This window comes from Psittacula echo (assembly GCF_963264785.1).
Source record: "Psittacula echo genome assembly, chromosome: 34".
Taxonomy (NCBI): domain Eukaryota; kingdom Metazoa; phylum Chordata; class Aves; order Psittaciformes; family Psittacidae; genus Psittacula; species Psittacula echo.
Genome location: NC_137769.1, coordinates 79,618 through 100,350, shown reverse-complemented (window position 1 = coordinate 100,350; position 20,733 = coordinate 79,618). Strand labels below are relative to the sequence as shown.

The following is a 20,733-nucleotide window of genomic DNA, read 5'->3' as shown; positions in this document are numbered from 1 at the left end:
CACCGGAAAGTATCGGCTATTCCCGGAATTCCCACCTCCCATCTCGGCTCTTCCCATCCTCCGCACCAGCCTGGATTGAGGGTGGAAGTGGAGGGGGGGGTCCTGTGGGGACCAGACCCTTATCCCATTTGGGCCATACCGGCTCCATCCCCCAGCATCATCCCAGTAGCTCCCGTTCCAGCCCTTCTCCAAGGAAAGGATGGAATTTGGGGGGCACCAAGAGACAATGGGGGCTCGACAATGGTTTTATTTCTCCAAGTAACACAGACATGGACACCACAATGGGATAAACCCAATTCCCATGGGAAGGCATCAGGGACCCACAGCACCAGGAGCGGGGGGAGCCGGGGATCCTTGAGCATCATCCATAGGGACAAGGGGTTCCATAAGGAATTGGGCAGCTGAGAACTTGCCATCACCGAAGGCAGCGCTGAGCCGGGACTCGACGAAGCTTTGCAAGGCCAGGACGGACTGAACGTGCTCCTTATCCTGGGGACGCGGAAAAGGGTGAGGAAAAAGATGGATCCCTCCCTAAATCCCAGCCTGGATCCCAGGATCCCACCTCGCTCTGGGAGCTGAATTGCCTCAGCAGCCTCCAGATATCCCGGGCGAACTCCTCGGGGCTGCAGTAATGGGGGCTCAGCTTCTCCTGCAGCCGGGCCCGGATCAACGTGAGGTCAATGGGGTCGGGGGTATCCTATGGGAAGAGAATTCCCAGCTGGAATGGATCCCTCCATGGATCCCCAAGCAGCCCGGAGCCATGGGACTCACCGTGGAGCTGGAGAGGCGATGGAAGGGCCGGCAGGGCTCGTGGCACAGCAGCTGCAGCAGCACCGACTCACACTTCTAAAGGCGGGGGGGGGGGTCAAAAGGATCCATGGATCCCTCCTGCCGGTGTCCAACCCCCCTCCATGTACCTGCTGGTCCAAGGGGCAGAGCTTCTGAGGGGGCCCCTCGGTGAGGTCCTGGCTGGGGGGGGGCAGGTCCTGGCAGAGCAAACACCTCCACTCGGGGCTATGGGAGCAGGGGGAGGGAGGGATCAGCAGGATTGGGATCCTCAGAGGGATTCCCACATGGATCGGGGTCTGGAAGGCCAGGATGGAGGGGTGGGATCCGCGGTGGAGGGGGGTGGTTCTCCCTGTGGAGCAGGGGGTAGATCCCTAGGGAAGCTACAAGGGATGCAGGAGGGTCAGGGATGGAGGAGCCTCCCCCAGGGTTTAGGCTCAACAGGGATCCTCCATAAGGAGCCTGGATCTGCAGGGATCACACTGCGGATCTATGGGAGCCGGGCTGTGAGATCCCAGGGATCCCTCAAGAGGCACAAGGAATTGGGAGATCCCATGGGAAACAAGAGGATCCAAGGGATGAGATCCACACCCCTCCCAATGCCAAAGGGATCCTGAAGGGGGGGAAGCAGTGAAGAGTGGGGGAACAGTGACCACTGGGAAAGAGCAGCAGGGAAGTGATCCCATTGGATCCCACTGGATCCCACGGGATGCGCGGTACCTGGGCACCTCCTGCAGGGCGGGCAGGTGGCAGGCGAGGTGGAAGCAGCGCTCGCAGCGGTCGCACATGACCACGGCCCCGGCGCGGCGGCACACGCGGCAGCAGGACACGGATCCCAGCATGGATCCCGGGATGCATCCCGGCTCCGAGGACGGGGGCCCATTGGGATGGGTGGGAAGAGGCTTCGTGTCCTCCGGCTGCTCCTCCTGCAAGGGGGGTGGGGGGTGAGATGGGGGCAAGGGGGTGGATGTGGGGCAAGGATAAGGAGGGGGGCATGGACGTGGGTGGGAATGACATGGAAAAGGGGGGGATGGAGACAGGGGCACAAGGCCAAGGGGGGAATACAGGGGGAGAGGGACAAGGCGGGACAGGGATAAGGGGGGGAGTCAGGGATAAGGGGAACAGGGACAAGAAGGGGATGACTGGGGGCACAGGGACAGGGGTGATGGACATGGGGACAGGGATGAGATGGATGTGGGGGCTCGGATAAGGGGGGCACGAGGACCTTGACGGCGGCGGGGGGGGTGCGGGGCTGCCCGCGCTCGATGACGATGAGGCTGAATTCCCGGGCGGAGGCTCCGGGCAGCACCCGGAAAACCGGGACCGGCGCCGCTCCCAGCTCCAGGCCCAGCTCCAGGCGCTCCAGGCGCACCCGGGGCACCTTGCGCAGCAGCGGGCAGGGCACGGGGCAGCTCCTGGGGGGGGAGAGGGAGGCAGGGGGTCACCTATAGGGATATAGGGTCACCTATAGCGACATGGGGTCACTGACACCTATAGGGACAGGGGGTCTCCTACAGGGACATGGGGTCACTGACACCTATAGGGACAGGGGGTCTCCTATAGGGACATGGGGTCACTGATACCTATAGGGACATGGGGTCACTGACACCTATAGGGACAGGGGGTCTCCTACAGGGACATGGGGTCACTGACACCTATAGGGACAGGGGGTCACCTATAGGGACATGGGGTCACTGACACCTATAGGGACATGGGGTCACTGACACCTATAGGGACAGGGGGTCTCCTACAGGGACATGGGGTCACTGACACCTATAGGGACAGGGGGTCTCCTATAGGGACATGGGGTCACTGACACCTATAGGGACAGGGGTCACCTATAGGGACATGGGGTCACTGACACCTATAGGGACATGGGGTCACCTGTAGGGACATGGGGTCACTGACACCTATAGAGACAGGGGTCACCTATAGGGACATGGGGTCACTGACACCTATAGGGACAGGGGGTCACCTATAGGGACATGGGGTCACTGACACCTATAGGGACATGGGGTCACTGACACCTATAGGGACAGGGGGTCTCCTACAGGGAAATGGGGTCACTGACACCTATAGGGACAGGGGGTCTCCTATAGGGACATGGGGTCACTGACACCTATAGGGACAGGGGGTCTCCTATAGGGACATGGGGTCACTGACACCTATAGGGACAGGGGTCACCTATAGGGACATGGGGTCACTGACACCTATAGGGACAGGGGGTCTCCTATAGGGACATGGGGTCACTGACACCTATAGGGACAGGGGGTCTCCTACAGGGACATGGGGTCACTGACACCTATAGGGACAGGGGGTCTCCTATAGGGACATGGGGTCACTGACACCTATAGGGACAGGGGGTCTCCTATAGGGACATGGGGTCACTGACACCTATAGAGACAGGGATCTCCTATAGGGACATGGGGTCACTGACACCTATAGAGACAGGGATCTCCTATAGGGACATGGGGTCACTGACACCTATAGGGACAGGGGGTCTCCTATAGGGACATGGGGTCACTGACACCTATAGGGACAGGGGGTCTCCTATAGGGACATGGGGTCACTGACACCTATAGGGACAGGGGGTCTCCTACAGGGACATGGGGTCACTGACACCTATAGGGACAGGGGGTCACCTATAGGGACATGGGGTCACTGACACCTATAGGGACATGGGGTCACTGACACCTATAGGGACAGGGGGTCTCCTATAGGGACATGGGGTCACTGACACCTATAGGGACAGGGGTCACCTATAGCGACATGGGGTCACTGACACCTATAGGGACAGGGGGTCTCCTACAGGGACATGGGGTCACTGACACCTATAGGGACATGGGGTCACCTGTAGGGACATGGGGTCACTGACACCTATAGGGACAGGGGTCACCTATAGGGACATGGGGTCACTGACACCTATAGGGACAGGGGGTCACCTGTAGGGACATGGGGTCACTGACACCTATAGGGACATGGGGTCACTGACACCTATAGGGACAGGGGGTCTCCTATAGGGACATGGGGTCACTGACACCTATAGGGACAGGGGGTCTCCTATAGGGACATGGGGTCACTGACACCTATAGGGACAGGGGGTCTCCTATAGGGACATGGGGTCACTGACACCTATAGAGACAGGGATCTCCTATAGGGACATGGGGTCACTGACACCTATAGAGACAGGGATCTCCTATAGGGACATGGGGTCACTGACACCTATAGAGACAGGGATCTCCTATAGGGACATGAGGTCACTGACACCTATAGGGACAGGGATCTCCTATAGGGACATGGGGTCACTGACACCTATAGAGACAGGGATCTCCTATAGGGACATGGGGTCACTGACACCTATAGAGACAGGGATCTCCTATAGGGACATGGGGTCACTGACACCTATAGAGACAGGGGGTCTCCTACAGGGACATGGGGTCACTGACACCTATAGAGACAGGGATCTCCTATAGGGACATGAGGTCACTGACACCTATAGGGACAGGGGGTCTCCTATAGGGACATGGGGTCACTGACACCTATAGAGACAGGGGGTCTCCTACAGGGACATGGGGTCACTGACACCTATAGAGACAGGGATCTCCTATAGGGACATGGGGTCACTGACACCTATAGAGACAGGGGGTCTCCTACAGGGACATGGGGTCACTGACACCTATAGAGACAGGGGGTCTCCTACAGGGACATGGGGTCACTGACACCTATAGGGACAGGGGGTCTCCTACAGGGACATGGGGTCACTGACACCTATAGGGACAGGGGGTCATCTACAGGGATACAGAATCACCTATAAGGATATGGGGTCACCTATAGGGATATGGAGACAGGGTCCCCTATAGGGACATGGCATCACTGTCACCTATAGGGACACAGGGACAAGGCCAAGGGCCCCCCCCCACTCACCTCTTCCTTCTGGTGCCAGCAGCTTCGGGGGGGCCATTGGCTGCTGAAGAAACCCCCATCAGGAGCCTTCCTCCCCCTGTGCCCCCCCCTTTTGTGCCCCCCCCCATGTATCCCCCCCCAACTCACCCAGCTCCGTGTCCCCACCGCTCTCGGCCATCTCAGGGTAAAGGTGGGGGGGGGACAGGTTGGGGCAGCCCAAACCCTGCCCCCCCTCAAGGGGCACCTCAATTGGGGGGGGCCCCCCCAGCCCCTCCTCAGCCCCATTGGGGGGGGCAGAGCTGCTTTGCACCACGGGGCTGGGCTGCCCTTTGCTCACCACCATGGCTTGGGGGGCACCCTGCAGGGGATAGATAAGGGGGTGGGGGTCAAGGAGGGGGGCACCCATGGGTGCTGAACCCCCCAAACCCCCCCCATAGAGGTACCTGTGAGGCGCCAGGGCCGTGGGGGCTGAGGGCTGGAGGGGGGAGGCTCCGCTCCGATACGATGGTGCCTGCGATGGGGGGGAGTCAATGGGGGGGTCCAGGGTGCCCCCAATGGGTGCTGCCCCCCCCCCCCAACAAGGGTCTCACCGAAGCTCTCGGCGCTCCTGGTCCAGGCGCTGGGATCCCATTGGAATTTCATATCCCCCTGAGGCTCCACAGGCTCCACCATGGCCTTGAGAGCGTCTTGGAGCTGGAGGCAGATCTGGGGGGGGGACAAAGGAGTTGTGACAATGGGGGGGGGGCATCCCAAGGGAAGGATGGGGGGGTTCGGGGGGGGGGTTGGGATGGGGGTGGGATGGGGTCGGGATGGGGTGGGATGGGGTTGGGATGGGGTGGGATGGGGGTGGGATGGGGTCGGGATGGGGTGGGATGGGGTTGGGATGGGGTGGGATGGGGGTGGGATGGGGTCGGGATGGGTTGGGATGGGGTTGGGATGGGGTGGGGATGGGGTTGGGATGGGGTGGGATGGGGTTGGGATGGGGTTGGATGGGGTTGGGATGGGGTGGGATGGGGTTGGGATGGGGTGGGATGGGGTGGGATTGGATGAGGTCGGGATGGGGTTGGATGGGGTTGGGATGGGGTGGGATGGGGTTGGGATGGTTTGGGATGGGGTGGGATGGGGTTGGGATGGTTTGGGATGGGGTGGGATGGGGTTGGGATGGTTTGGGATGGGTCAGGATTGGGTCGGGATGGATCGGGATGGGGTCGGGATGGGTCGGGATGGGTCGGGATGGGGTCGGGATGGGGTCGAGATGGTTTGGGATGGGGTGGGATGGGTCGGGATGAGGTCGGGATGGGGTTGGATGGGGTTTGGATGGGGTGGGATGGGGTCGGGATGAGGTCGGGATGGGGTTTGGATGGGGTGGGATGGGGTTGGATGGGGTGGGATGGGGTCGGGATGGGTCAGGATGAGGTCGGGATGGGGTTGGGGGGCTCAGCTCCTCACCAGCCTCCTGCAGAGCAGCAGGGCAGCGCTGTTGTCCCTCTCCAGCGCCCAGGAGGTGAAGCGCAGGATGTGCTCCTGCTGCTGCTGCAGCTTGGTCATGGCCCAATGCTGCTGCTCCAGCTTCTCCTGCTGCCCCTCGGTCACCCGCTGCAATGGGGAGCAGGGGGGACCCAGAGAGCCCCTCAGCACCCAGCCATGGGGATGGGGGGGTAAAACGGGGGGGTTATGGGTTCCCGCCACTGACCTGGGCATCGCTGACCAGCACCCGGCCCCGCTTGTTGAGCTCCTTCATGATCTGCAGGATGGCGACCTTGACCTCCACCTGCACCCGCTTCTGCACCTCGGCCACGCGCCGCATGCTGGGGGGGCACGGAGCAGGATGGGACCTCCCGCAAGGGCTCAGATACCCCCCCATGGGGGCAGATCAACCCCCCCATAGGGGCAGACAAGTCCTCCCCGTGGGGCACATAACACCCCCCTATGGGGTCATATACTCCCCTATGGGGGTAAATCCCCTCCTATGGGGTCAGATAAGCCCTTTCTGGTGGCAGATACCCCCTTCTATGGGGTCGGATCCCATCCTATGGGGTCAGATACCACTCTATGGGGACAGACATCCCCCTCCATGGGGTCAGATCCCCCCTCTATGGGGGGACACATACTCCCCTATGGGGTCAGATCCCCTCCTCTATGGGGTTGGATCCCATTCTATGAGGTCGGATCCACTCCTATGGGGCTGGATCCCCTCCCGTGGGGCTGGATCCCCTCCTATGGGGCAGGATCCCCTCCTATGGGGCTGGATCCCCTCCTATGGGGCTGGATCCCCTCCTACGGGGCTGGATCCCCTCCTACGGGGCCGGATCTCCTCCTATGGGGCCGGATCTCCTCCTATGGGGCAGGATCCCCTCCTACGGGGCAGGATCCCCTCCTACGGGGCAGGATCCCCTCCTACGGGGCAGGATCCCCTCCTTTGGGGCCGGATCCCCTCCTACGGGGCAGGATCCCATCCTATGGGGCAGGATCCCCTCCTGTGGGGCAGGATCCCCTCCTTTGGGGCCGGATCCCCTCCTATGGGGCAGGATCCCCTCCTATGGGGCCGGATCCCCTTCTGTGGGGCCAGATCCCCTCCTATGGGGCCGGATCCCCTCCTATGGGGCCGGATCCCCTCCCATGGGGCAGGATCCCCTCCTATGGGGCCGGATCCCCTCCTTTGGGGCCGGATCCCCTACCATGGGGCCGGATCCCCTACCATGGGGCAGGATCTCCTCCTATGGGGCCGGATCCCCTCCTATGGGGCTGGATCCCCTCCTATGGGGCTGGATCTCCTCCTATGGGGCCGGATCCCCTCCTATGGGGCCGGATCCCCTCCAATGGGGCAGGATCTCCTCCTTTGGGGCCGGATCCCCTCCTATGGGGCCGGATCCCCTACCATGGGGCCGGATCCCCTCCCATGGGGCCGGATCTCCTCCTATGGGGCCGGATCCCCTCCTATGGGGCCGGATCCCCTCCTATGGGGCCGGATCCCCTCCCATGGGGCTGGATCTCCTCCTATGGGGCCGGATCCCCTCCCATGGGGCCGGATCCCCTCCTATGGGGCCGGATCCCCTCCCATGGGGCAGGATCCCCTCCCATGGGGCCGGATCTCCTCCTATGGGGCCGGATCCCCTCCTATGGGGCTGGATCTCCTCCTATGGGGCCGGATCCCCTCCTATGGGGCTCGGGAAGGCACGTACAAGGTGCGCACTTCGCGGGCCGAGCGCTGCAGGGCCGCCTGCTTGTCCCCCAGGCGCTTGAGCAGCCCCAGCAGCAGCTGCCGCTGGCTCCGGCCGGCCTCCTCCAGGAACTGGTACCTGCGGGGGGGGACAGAGAGCACCCATGGGGGCTGCGAAGCACGGCAGGGACAGGGGCAGCCCGGGGGGGGGGGCAGTGGGGGGAAGGGGGGGGGGGGGGAAAGAAGGGGGGAAAGGGGGGGAAATGGGGGGGAAATAGGGGGAAGGGGGGGGAAGGGGGGGGGGAAGGGGGGGGGAAGGGGGGGGTGGGGGGAGAAGGGGGGGGTGGGGGGGGAAGGGGGGGGATGGGGGGGAAGGGGGGGGATGGGGGAGAAGGGGGAGAAAGGGGGGGGAAGGGGGGGGATGGGGGGGAAGGGGGGGGATGGGGGGGAAGGGGGGGGAAGGGGGGGAAGGGGGGGAAGGGGGGGAAGGGGGGGAAGGGGGGGAGGGGATGGAGAAAGGGGGGGGAGAAAGGGGGGGGAGAAAGGGGGGGGAGAAAGGGGGGGGAGAAAGGGGGGGGAGAAAGGGGGGGGAGAAAGGGGGGGGAGAAAGGGGGGGGAGAAAGGGGGGGGAGAAAGGGGGGGGAGAAGGGGGGGGAGAAAGGGGGGGGAGAAAGGGGGGGGAGAAAGGGGGGGAGAAAGGGGGGGGAGAAAGGGGGGGGGAGAAAGGGGGGGGAGAAAGGGGGGGAGAAAGGGGGGGGAGAAAGGGGGGGGGAGAAAGGGGGGGGAGAAAGGGGGGGGAGAAAGGGGGGGGAGAAAGGGGGGGGAGAAGGGGGGGGGAGAAGGGGGGGGAGAAAGGGGGGGGAGAAAGGGGGGGGGAGAAAGGGGGGGGAGAAAGGGGGGGGAGAAAGGGGGGGGAGAAAGGGGGGGGAGAAAGGGGGGGGAGAAAGGGGGGGGAGAAAGGGGGGGGAGAAAGGGGGGGGAGAAAGGGGGGGGAGAAAGGGGGGGGAGAAAGGGGGGGGAGAAGGGGGGAGAAAGGGGGGGAGAAAGGGGGGGGAGAAAGGGGGGGGAGAAAGGGGGGGGAGAAAGGGGGAGAAAGGGGGGGAGAAAGGGGGGGGAGAAAGGGGGGGGAGAAAGGGGGGGGAGAAAGGGGGGGGAGAAAGGGGGGGAGAAGGGGGGGGAGAAGGGGGGGGGAGAAAGGGGGGGGAGAAAGGGGGGGGAGAAAGGGGGGGGAGAAAGGGGGGGGAGAAAGGGGGGGGAGAAAGGGGGGGGAGAAAGGGGGGGGGAGAAAGGGGGGGGAGAAAGGGGGGGGAGAAGGGGGGAGAAAGGGGGGGAGAAAGGGGGGGAGAAAGGGGGGGGAGAAAGGGGGGGGAGAAAGGGGGGGGAGAAAGGGGGGGGAGAAAGGGGGGGGAGAAAGGGGGAGGAGAAAGGGGGGGGAGAAAGGGGGGGGAGAAAGGGGGGGGAGAAAGGGGGGGGAGAAGGGGGGGGGAGAAAGGGGGGGGGAGAAAGGGGGGGGGAGAAAGGGGGGAGGAGAAAGGGGGGAGGGGAGAAAGGGGGGGGAGAAAGGGGGGGAGAAAGGGGGGGGAGAAAGGGGGGGGAGAAAGGGGGGGGAGAAAGGGGGGGGAGAAAGGGGGGGGAGAAAGGGGGGGGAGAAAGGGGGGGGAGAAAGGGGGGGGAGAAAGGGGGGGGAGAAAGGGGGGGGAGAAAGGGGGGGGAGAAAGGGGGGGGAGAAAGGGGGGGGAGAAAGGGGGGGGAGAAAGGGGGGGGAGAAAGGGGGGGGAGAAAGGGGGGGGAGAAAGGGGGGGGAGAAAGGGGGGGGAGAAAGGGGGGGGAGAAGGGGGGGAGAAAGGGGGGGGGAGAAAGGGGGGGGAGAAGGGGGGGGGAGAAAGGGGGGGGAGAAAGGGGGGGGAGAAGGGGGGGGAGAAAGGGGGGGGAGAAGGGGGGGGAGAAAGGGGGGGGAGAAAGGGGGGGGAGAAAGAGGGGGGAGAAGGGGGGGGAGAAAGGGGGGGGAGAAAGGGGGGGGAGAAAGGGGGGGGAGAAAGGGGGGGGAGAAAGGGGGGGGGAGAAAGGGGGGGGGAGAAAGGGGGGGGGAGAAAGGGGGGGGGAGAAAGGGGGGGGAGAAAGGGGGGGGGAGAAAGGGGACTTCCAGGACCTTAAAGCAATTGACGCCCCTCCAAGCAAGGCTCTAATTAACGAGCTCATTAATGAGTAATTAATGAGGTGAGAGCCCAATTGAACTCCCCCCCCCCCCCCCCCCAGGGTCCAGCCTCGCGGTGGTTACCCAACAACTGAGAGCTTCCTGTTTCCTATCAGTAAGTAACCAATGAGATTAATAACCAATGATCACCTCCATCCCCAATCAACTTAATGACTAATCAAATTAATAGCCAATCAATTTAATAACTAATCAACTCAATAATTCCATAGTTAATGAAACACTTTAGCAACTAACCAATCCATTTAATAACTAAATCAGTTCAATAACTGATCAATTTGATGCCTAATTAATCAGTTCAGTAACTAAGTAATCAATTTAATAACTAATTAATCAGTTTAACATGTAACTAAACAGCTTAGTAACTAACCAATCAGTTCCATAATCAGTTTAATAACTAATCAGCTCAATAATTAATCAACTTAATACCTAATTAATTCCACAACTAATTAGCCAGTTCAACAACTAAATAATCCCTTTAACAATTAATCAATTTAATACGTAATTAATGTGTTTAATAACTAATCAGCTCAACAACTAATCAGCTTCGTAACTGAGTAATCAGCTCAATAATTAATCCATTTAATAATTAATCAGCTCACTAGCTAATTAATCAACTTAATAACTCAGTTCAATAATTAACCAGTTCAACAACTAATCCCACTAGTAACTAATCAATAACTAATTAATCTGCTTAATAATGAATCAGTCCAATAACTAAACAATTTAGTAACTAATTATCAGTTCAACAACTAATCAGTTTAATAACTAATTAGCTAATTAATCAGTCCAATCACTCATTAATCACTTTAATACCCAATTAATCACCTGAATAACTGATTAATCACCTTAATTAGGGGCTGAGCTTCACCATTACCGCTTACAGACCCCGGAGGCACCTGGTCTAAGGGCTAACGAGGGCGTTAATTGCTTACGGGCCTAACGAGGCGCCCTGCGGGACTCACTGGTGGTCCTGGTGGGTGCTGAGCTGGCAGTCCCGGCACGTCAGCGCCTCGCACGTGTCACAGAACAGCACCAGCGGCTCCTGCTTGTGCACCGGGCAGAATAGGGTCCGCTCCGCCGCGCGCCCGCTGCCTGCAACGGGGGGGGGAGGTGTGACGTCATGCTGATGTCATCGTGATGTCACTGTGATGGCATCATCACTGCCCCATGGCATGCGGCGCGGCAGAAGGGGGGGGCAAAATGTGACGTCATGGTGGCACTAAGGGACACCAAGGAGGCACTAAGGGGGCACCATAGGCACACTACGGGGGTACCATAGGGACACCAAGGAGGCACTAAGGGGGCACCATAGGAACACTACGGGGGTACCATAGGGACACCAAGGAGGCACTAAGGGGGCACCATAGGCACACTACGGGGGTACCATAGGGACACTGTAGGGACACTAAGGGGACACCATAGGAACACTAAGGGGGTACCATAGGGACACTGAGGAGGCACTAAGGGGACACCATAGGAACACTACGGGGGTACCATAGGGACACCAAGGAGGCACTAAGGGAGCACCATAGGCACACTACGGGGGTACCATAGGGACACTGTAGGGACACTAAGGGGACACCATAGGAACACTAAGGGGACACCATAGGAACACCGAGGAGGCACTAAGGGGACACCATAGGAACACTAAGGGGACACCATAGGAACACCGAGGAGGCACTAAGGGGACACCATAGGAACACTAAGGGGACACCATAGGAACACTAAGGGGACACCATAGGGACACTGAGGAGGCACTAAGGGGACACCATAGGGACACTAAGGGGACACCATAGGGACACCGAGGAGACACCATAGGGACACTAAGGGGGTACCATAGGGACACCGAGGAGACACCATAGGGACACTAAGGGGGTACCATAGGGACACTGAGGAGACACCATAGGGACACTAAGGGGGTACCATAGGGACACTGAGGAGACACCATAGGGACACTAAGGGGGTACCATAGGGACACTGAGGAGGCACTAAGGGGACACCATAGGGACACTAAGGGGACACCATAGGGACACCGAGGAGACACCATAGGGACACTAAGGGGGTACCATAGGGACACCGAGGAGACACCATAGGGACACTAAGGGGGTACCATAGGGACACTGAGGAGACACCATAGGGACACTAAGGGGGTACCATAGGGACACTGAGGAGACACCATAGGGACACTAAGGGGGTACCATAGGGACACTGAGGAGACACCATAGGGACACTAAGGGGGTACCATAGGGACACTGAGGAGACACCATAGGGACACTAAGGGGGTACCATAGGGACACTGAGGAGGCACCAATGGGATACCATAGGGACACCGAGGAGGCACTAAGGGGACACCATAGGAACACTAAGGGGGTACCATAGGGACACCGAGGAGGCACTAAGGGGACACCATAGGGACACCGAGGAGACACCATAGGGACACTAAGGGGGTACCATAGGGACACCGAGGAGACACCATAGGGACACTAAGGGGGTACCATAGGGACACTGAGGAGACACCATAGGGACACTAAGGGGGTACCATAGGGACACCGAGGAGACACCATAGGGACACTAAGGGGGTACCATAGGGACACTGAGGAGACACCATAGGGACACTAAGGGGGTACCATAGGGACACTGAGGAGACACCATAGGGACACTAAGGGGGTACCATAGGGACACTGAGGAGACACCATAGGGACACTAAGGGGGTACCATAGGGACACTGAGGAGACACCATAGGGACACTAAGGGGGTACCATAGGGACACTGAGGAGACACCATAGGGACACTAAGGGGGTACCATAGGGACACTGAGGAGACACCATAGGGACACTAAGGGGGTACCATGGGGACACTAAGGGGGTACCATGGGGACACTAAGGGGGTACCATAGGGACACTGTAGGGACACTAAGGGGACACTAAGGGAAGACCATAGCGACACTAAGGAGGCACTAAGGGGACACCAAGGGGACACTGAGGAGACACCATAGGGACACTAAGGGGGTACCATAGGGACACTGAGGAGGCACCAATGGGATACCATAGGGGCACTGAGGAGGCACTAAGGGGACACTAAGGGGACACTAAGGAGGCACCAAGGGGACACCAAGGGGACACTAAGGAGGCACCAAGGGGACAGCGAGGGCGATGCGGGCGCGCACCCATGGCGCGCACGGTGTGGTCCTTGGTGTACTTGACGCGCTGGTGAGCCTCCACGCAGGTCCCGCACAGCGGCTCCGAGCACTCCACGCAGTAACTGGTGGCCGCCGCGTTGTCCTCGCAGCTCGTGCAGCACTGGGGGGTGTAAGACCTAATTATTAGCACTAATAACAGGCTAATAACGGGCTAATAAATAAGGCACTAACGAATGAGGTGCTAGGGAATGAGATGCCAATGAACCACTAATAATGCACTAATTATGCACTAATAAAGCGCTAATAAATGACATCCTAATGGAGCACTAATAAAGCACTACTAAAGCACTAATAAGGCACTAATAACGCACTAATAAAGTGCTAATAATATGCTAATAGCGCACTAATAATGCACCAATAAAAAAGGCACTAATTGATAACACCAGTGAATAAAGTACTAATGAATCAGCGGCTAATAAATGACACGCTAATGAAGCCCTCATAAAGCACTAACGATTGAGTAATTAATAACGCACTAATAAGTCACTAACATAAAGCACTAATAAAGCACTAACGACTAATGAAGCACTAAGGTCGCGCTAATGACTGCACTAATGAAGCAGTAATAATGCGCTAATTACATACTAACAATACCCTAATTAAGCACTAACGTGGCACTAATAACAACACATTAATTACTAATACCTCTTTAATAATGCACTAATTACACACTAATAGCGCTCTAATAACGCTTTAATAACGCACTAATTACACGCTAATAATGCATTAACAATGCATTAATTACATACTAACAACACTCTAATAACGCACCAATGTCCTAATAATACCCTAATTAAACAATAATGAGGCACTAATAATTCACTAATTACGCACTAATAATGCATTAATAATGCATTAATTACACACTAATACCGCTCTAATAACACACTAATAACGCTCTAATAATACACTAATAACGCACCAATAACACACTAATGACAACGCACTAGAAACGTGCTAATGATACCCTAATTAAACAATACTGAGGCACTAATGAGGCACTAATAATTCACTAATTACACACTAAGAATGCTCTGCTAACGCACTAATACCAATGCACTAATGCCGCACTAATTAAGCCCTAATGAGGCCCTAATAACGGCTCTAGCGCTGCACCTGGCTGGCTCCCTGGCCGGCGGGCGCGGGCTCGCCGCTGCTGTCCCATAGGAAGTAGTTCTCCACCACGTCCTGCGGCCGGCACTGGCTGCGGCAGATGGGGCACTCCAGGCCTGCGCGGGGGACACGGCCCGGTCACCCCATGGCTGCGGGGAGCCCATTCCCGGCTCCATGACTGCAGGGCCCCATTCCCACCTCCATGGCCCCATTCCCACCTCCATGGCCCCATTCCCACCTCCAAGGCCCCACTCTCACCTCCATGGCCCCATTCCCACCTCCATGGCCCCATTCCCACCTCCATGCCCCCATTCCCACTTCCATGCCCCCATTCCCACTTCCATGGCCCCATTCCCTGCTCCATGACACCACAGTCCCATTCCCGGCTTCAGGGCCCCATTACCGGCTCCAACGCCCCATTCCCAGCTCCATGACTCCAGGCCCCCATTCCCGGCCCCATTCCCAGCCCCACGGCCCCATTCCCCTCTCCAGGCCCCGCTCACGGCCTCCAGGCCCCTCTCCCACCGCCCCTCACCGGTTCCCCCGGGCGCCGGCCGCAGGCAGCCCCGGCAGAGCGAGTGCAGGCACGGGAGGAGCCGCGGTTCCCGCTCCGGCCGCAGCCGCTCCCGGCAGCCCCCGCAGCGCTCCAGGAGCTCCGCCGAGTCCGGCCCGGGCCCGGCCCCGCTCTTCCCCACCGGAGCCGACATGGCGGCCGCGGCCCCCCACCACACAGAGCCCGGGCGGCGCGGCGGACACGCCCCCCCCTCAGAGGCAGCCAATCAGAGCGCGCCGTGAGAAGGGAGGGCGGGGATTAGGGATGATTGACAGCGCAGACAGCCAAAGGGGTGTGAAGGGGAAAGGCTTTGTCCCGCCTCCCCGCCGCACACCCTCGGCCGGCTCGGTGGGCGGGGCTATGTGGCGGTGAGCCAATAGGCGTGGGGAGCGCGCAGAGTGACAGCGCGAGGATCCAATAAGCTTCTTCCGCCTCCGCCCCGGCTGGGAGGCTGAACGTCGGCTTGCGCCCCGAAGGGCGGGCTGACGCTGGGCCAATCAACGTGAAGTGAAGGCAGCGCTGATCCAATCAGCATAGGGGAGGCGGGGTTAAGGCTGTGAATGACACCTCGCCCAGCCAATCAGCCTCAGCCCCGCTCGGCACCGCGGGACCCAAGCGGGTTCCATTCATGCGGGGTCCTCCCATTGAGGAGCTCCAGGGCTGGAATCCCAGCGGCATTCCCGGCTCCCTCCATCCCATGAGGGGTCCTTGCTCCAACCCAGCCTCATCCTGGAGCTCCACCTCCAATTGGATCCCGGAGGCCTTTGGGCCATCCAATGAGAGGAGACCGGGAAGGGAATTGGCAATGCCAGGGATCCATTTGGGATCCAATAGAGAGGAGCAATCAGGCGATGCCCACCTCCACGTCCCCACGAGCATCCCGCTGGACCATTCCCATTGCATGGACCTGATTGGTGCCCATCATCAACCCAAAGACCCATGGGGGATGCTCATTGGCTCCTCCAACCCCTTCTTGGGTCCCATTGGCTCCACCAAGACCTGGGGGGGTCCCATGGGGTGCTCCCATTGGTCCCCACCACCCATTCATAGGGCCCCAAATGACAAAGACAGCACAAACAGAGAGCTCCAAGGCCGTGTCTTGGTTGTCCCCAAGCCCGGTGCCACCCCAAAGCCCCCTCAATGGGGAGGGGACACCAGGCTGGGAGCCCTTCACCTCCATCCACATCATCAACAGCGGGGCTTGGGTGCTCCCCATCCCACCCCATCCCTATGGAGCAGCCTCAGGCTGTGCGAGCAGGGCTGGCACCGCAAGGCTCAGCACCCGCTGGGGGCCCCGGGGCTGCTGGGGGGCCCAACGGGGCTGACGGTGGCCCCAATGGTGCTGGTGGCCCCAATGATGGCCCCAGTGGTGACCCCAATGATGCTGACGGCCCCAATGGTGGCCCCAATGGTGACCCCAATGATGCTGACGGCCCCAATGGTGACCCCAATGATGTTGATGGCCCCAATGATGCCGTTGGCCCCAGCGGTGGCCCCAGTGGTGCTGTTGACCCCATTGATGACCCCAATGATGCTGGGACCCCCAGTGCTGACCCCAATGATGCTGTTGACCCCAATGATGCTGAGACCCCCATTGATGACCCCAATGGCACTGTTGACCCCAATGATGCTGGGACCCCCATTGATGACCCCAATGATGCTGTTGACCCCAATGATGCTGAGACCCCCATTGATGACCCCAATGGCACTGTTGACCCCAATGATGCTGGGACCCCCATTGATGACCCCAATGATGCTGTTGACCCCAATGATACTGAGACCCCCATTGATGACCCCAATGGCACTGTTGACCCCAATGATGCTGGGACCCCCATTGATGACCCCAATGATGCTGGGACCCCCATTGATGACCCCAATGATGCTGTTGACCCCAATGATGCTGGGACCCCCATTGATGACCCCAATGGCGCTGTTGACCCCAATGATGCTGACACCCCCATTGATGACCCCAATGATGCTGTTGACCCCAATGATGCTGGGACCCCCATTGATGACCCCAATGATGCTGTTGACCCCAATGATGCTGGGACCCCCATTGATGACCCCAATGATGCTGTTGACCCCAATGATGCTGGGACCCCCATTGATGACCCCAATGGCGCTGTTGACCCCAATGATGCTGGGACCCCCATTGATGACCCCAATGGCGCTGTTGACCCCAATGATGCTGGGACCCCCACTGATGACCCCAATGATGCTGTTGACCCCAATGATGCTGAGACCCCCATTGATGACCCCAATGATGCTGTTGACCCCAATGACACCGATGGCCCCATTGCTGACCCCAACGCTGCCGTTGACCCCAGCGCTGACCCCAATGATGCCGACGGCCCCAATGCTGACCCCAATGGCGCTGTTGACCCCAATGATGCTGACGGCCCTAACGCTGACCCCAACGATGCCGATGGCCCCATTGCTGCCCCCAAAGCTGCTGTTGACCCCATTGCTGACCCCAATGATGCTGTTGACCCCAATGACGCCGACGGCCCCAATGCTGACCCCATTGCTGCCCCCAGCGCTGCTGTTGACCCCAGTGACGCCGAGGGCCCCATTGGTGCCGGCAGCGGCGTGCCGGGTGCCGCGGGGTGGCTGGCGGCGCCGTGGCGCTCCAGGAGGGTGCGGTGGGAGAAGGCCTTGGGGCAGAGCGCGCAGGGGAAGCGGCCGGGGCGGTGCGTGCGCATGTGCACGTTGAGGGAGCTCTTCTGCGTGAAGCGCTTGGCGCAGAGGCCGCACTGGAAGGCCCGCACGCCCGTGTGCGTCACCATGTGCTTGAGCAGGTAGTCCCGCAGCGAGAAGGAGCGCCAGCACACCGAGCACTGGTGGGGCTTCTCCCCTGCAAGGGCACGCGCGGCCTCAGCCTGGGCCGTGGGGCAATGGGGAGCAGTAGGGGGCAATGGAGCAATATGGGTCAATATGGACCAGTATGGGGTAAGGGGGGCAGTATGGGTCCATATGGAGCTGTATAGGGTAATATGGATCCATCCTGGGCAATGGGCAGCAGTATGGGTCAATGGAGCAATAGGGGGCAATGCAGGGTCACGTCCCTTCCCTGTGCTCCCATCCCTCCCCATGCCCCCATTGCCCCCCATGCCCCCATTGCCCCCCATGTCTCCATTGTCCCCTATGCCCCCATTGCCCCCCATGCCCCCATTGTCCCCCATGCCCCCATTGCCCCCCATGTCTCCATTGCCCCCCATGTCTCCATTGTCCCCTATGCCCCCATTGCCCCCCATGCCCCCATTGCCCCCCATGCCCCCATTGTCCCCCATGCCCCCATCCCTCCCCATGCCCCCATTGCCCCCCATGCCCCCATCCCTCCCCATGTCCCCCATGTCCCCATTGCCCCCCATGCCCCCATCCCTCCCCATGCCCCCATTGCCCCCCATGCCCCCATTGCCCCCCATGCCCCCATCCCTCCCCATGCCCCCATTGCCCCCCTAACCTGAGTGGATGAACATGTGCTTGGTGTAGTTCTTGCGGGAGCTGAAGCTCTTCTGGCAGTGCCCGCACTGGAAGGCGCCCTCGGGGCCACGCGAGGGCCCGGCCTGGGCCCCCCCGGTGCCCGCGCTCCCTCCTCGCGTCCCCTCCGGTGGCCCCTCCGGTACCGGCGCCGCGAAGCCCAGACCGGGTCCCGGGGGTGCCGGTGCCTCCCCTTCATCCCCAGGCCACGGCGGCAGGAAGGGGTCGGCGAAGCCCTCGCCGGCGCCGAACAACGGCGGCTCCTCGGCGGCGAAAGGCGTTGGGGCGAAGGCTTCCTCCTCCTCTTCCTCCTCCTCTTCCTCGTCCTCCTCCTCCTCCTTGAGGGGCAGCTGCAGGCGCAGCGGTTGCCGTTGTTTGCGGCTATGGCAGCTCGGCGCCGGCTCCGGCGTTGCCGTCCCCTTGTGCCCTATGGGCCCCCCTTTGGGCGCCCGGCTCTGGGAGATGATTTGGGTGCACTCGTCGATGACGGTCTTGATCTGGAGGATGGAGGCGGCGGTGAGGATGTGCAAGGCCTCTGACTGGGCCACCACCAGGCACCCGCTGTACATGAACTCCACCAACTGGCGCACGGCGCCGCTGGGCACCACCGGCGGCACCTCGATGGCCGAGTGGCCCAAGAGGAGCTTGTCGTGGAAGAAGGGGCTGCCGGCGGCCAGGACGCAGCGGTGGGCGCGCAGCGAGGCCTCGCGGATGCGCACGGTGACGTCGCAGAAGGCGCCGCGCGAGCGCTGCCCGTTGAGGGTCTCCAGGAGCGAGCGGCTGAAGTTCTGCAGGTGGATGTAGTGCACGGGCTCCGACACGGCCGCCATGGCGACGGCGGCGTCAACGGGGTGCCGGGGGAGACGTCCAGGCGATGTCAATGGCGTCAATGGCGTCGATGGTGTCAGTGGTAATGGTGGGGTTGAGGCGATGTCAATGGCGTCAATGGCGTCAAGGTGTCAATGGTGTCAATGGGTGTCAATGGCGTCAATGGCGTCAAGGTGTCAATGGTGTCAATGGTGTCAATGGCGTCAATGGGTGTCAATGGCGTCAATGGCGTCAAGGTGTCAATGGTGTCAATGGCGTCAATGGGTGTCAATGGCGTCAATGGCGTCAAGGTGTCAATGGGTGTCAATGGTGTCAATGGGTGTCAATGGCGTCAATGGCGTCAAGGTGTCAATGGGTGTCAATGGTGTCAATGGCGTCAATGGTGTCAAGGTGTCAATGGCGTCAATGGTGTCAATGGCGTCAATGGTGTCAAGGTGTCAATGGCGTCAATGGTGTCAATGGTGTCAATGGGTGTCAATGGCGTCAATGGTGTCAATGGTGCCAATGGTGTCAATAGCGTCAAGGTGTCAATGGTGTCAATGGTGTCAATGGTGTCAATGGTGTCAATGGGTGTCAATGGCGTCAATGGTGTCAATGATGTCAATGGTGTCAATGGCGTCAAGGTGTCAATGGTGTCAATGGTGTCAATGGCGTCAATGGGTGTCAATGGCGTCAATGGCGTCAAGGTGTCAATGGGTGTCAATGGTGTCAAGGTGTCAATGGTGTCAATGGCGTCAATGGTGTCAAGGTGTCAATGGGTGTCAATGGTGTCAAGGTGTCAATGGTGTCAATGGCGTCAATGGCGTCAAGGTGTCAATGGGTGTCAATGGGGTCAATGGCGTCAATGGTGTCAAGGTGTCAATGGCGTCAATGGTGTCAATGGCGTCAATGGTGTCAATGGTGTCAATTGTAATGGTGGGGTTGAGGCGATGTCAATGGCGTCAATGGCGTCAAGGTGTCAATGGTGTCAAGGTGTCAATGGCGTCAATGGTGTCAATGGCATCAATGGTGACGATGGTGTCAATGGTAATGGTGGGGTCGAGGTGATGTCAATGGCGTCGAGGTGTCAATGGCGTCAATGGTGTCAATGGTGTCAATGGTAATGGTGGGGTCGAGGCGATGTCAATGGCGTCAAGGTGTCAATGGCATCAATGGTGTCAATGGTAATGGTGGGGTCGAGGCGGTGTCAACGGCATCAATGGTGTCAATGGTGTCAACGGCGTCAATGGCGTCAAGGTGTCAATGGCGTCAAGGTGTCAATGACGTCAAGGTGTCAATGGTGTCAAGGTGTCAATGACGTCAAGGTGTCAATGGTGTCAAGGGCGTCAATGGTGTCAAGGGCGTCAATGGTGTCAATGGTGTCAATGGTGTCAATGGCGTCAATGGCGTCAAGGTGTCAATGGCGTCAAGGTGTCAATGGCGTCAAGGTGTCAATGACGTCAAGGTGTCAATGGTGTTAAAGGTGTCAATGGTAATGGCGGGGTCAAGGCGGTGTC

At 59.8% G+C, this 20,733-nt stretch overlaps 1 protein-coding gene across 14 annotated transcripts; it reads right to left on the bottom strand.

Moving 5' to 3' along the window:
* Window positions 1-229: 229 nt before the first annotated feature.
* Window positions 230-19,359, bottom strand: TRIM28 (tripartite motif containing 28). 14 transcript variants are annotated; one of them, XM_080636476.1, is made up of 17 exons: window positions 18,393-19,359; window positions 14,380-14,492; window positions 13,231-13,363; window positions 11,027-11,156; window positions 7,872-7,988; window positions 6,383-6,497; window positions 6,139-6,285; window positions 5,280-5,394; window positions 5,133-5,200; window positions 4,837-5,047; window positions 4,711-4,753; window positions 2,012-2,201; window positions 1,507-1,712; window positions 918-1,014; window positions 772-846; window positions 563-697; window positions 230-489 (listed from the first exon to the last, which is right to left on the bottom strand). In XM_080636476.1, exons 1-17 carry the CDS (start codon window positions 19,237-19,239, stop codon window positions 313-315), a joined length of 2,919 nt encoding a protein of 972 aa, XP_080492602.1. In that variant the 5' UTR covers window positions 19,240-19,359; the 3' UTR covers window positions 230-312. The 14 variants fall into 14 exon arrangements, 10 of the variants coding, with proteins under 10 accessions (XP_080492602.1, XP_080492606.1, XP_080492608.1 ...); XM_080636480.1 differs by having other exon boundaries at window positions 4,711-4,750; XR_013958625.1 differs by lacking the exon at window positions 4,711-4,753 and having other exon boundaries at window positions 359-489.
* Between the last annotated feature and the right edge of the window lie 1,374 nt (window positions 19,360-20,733).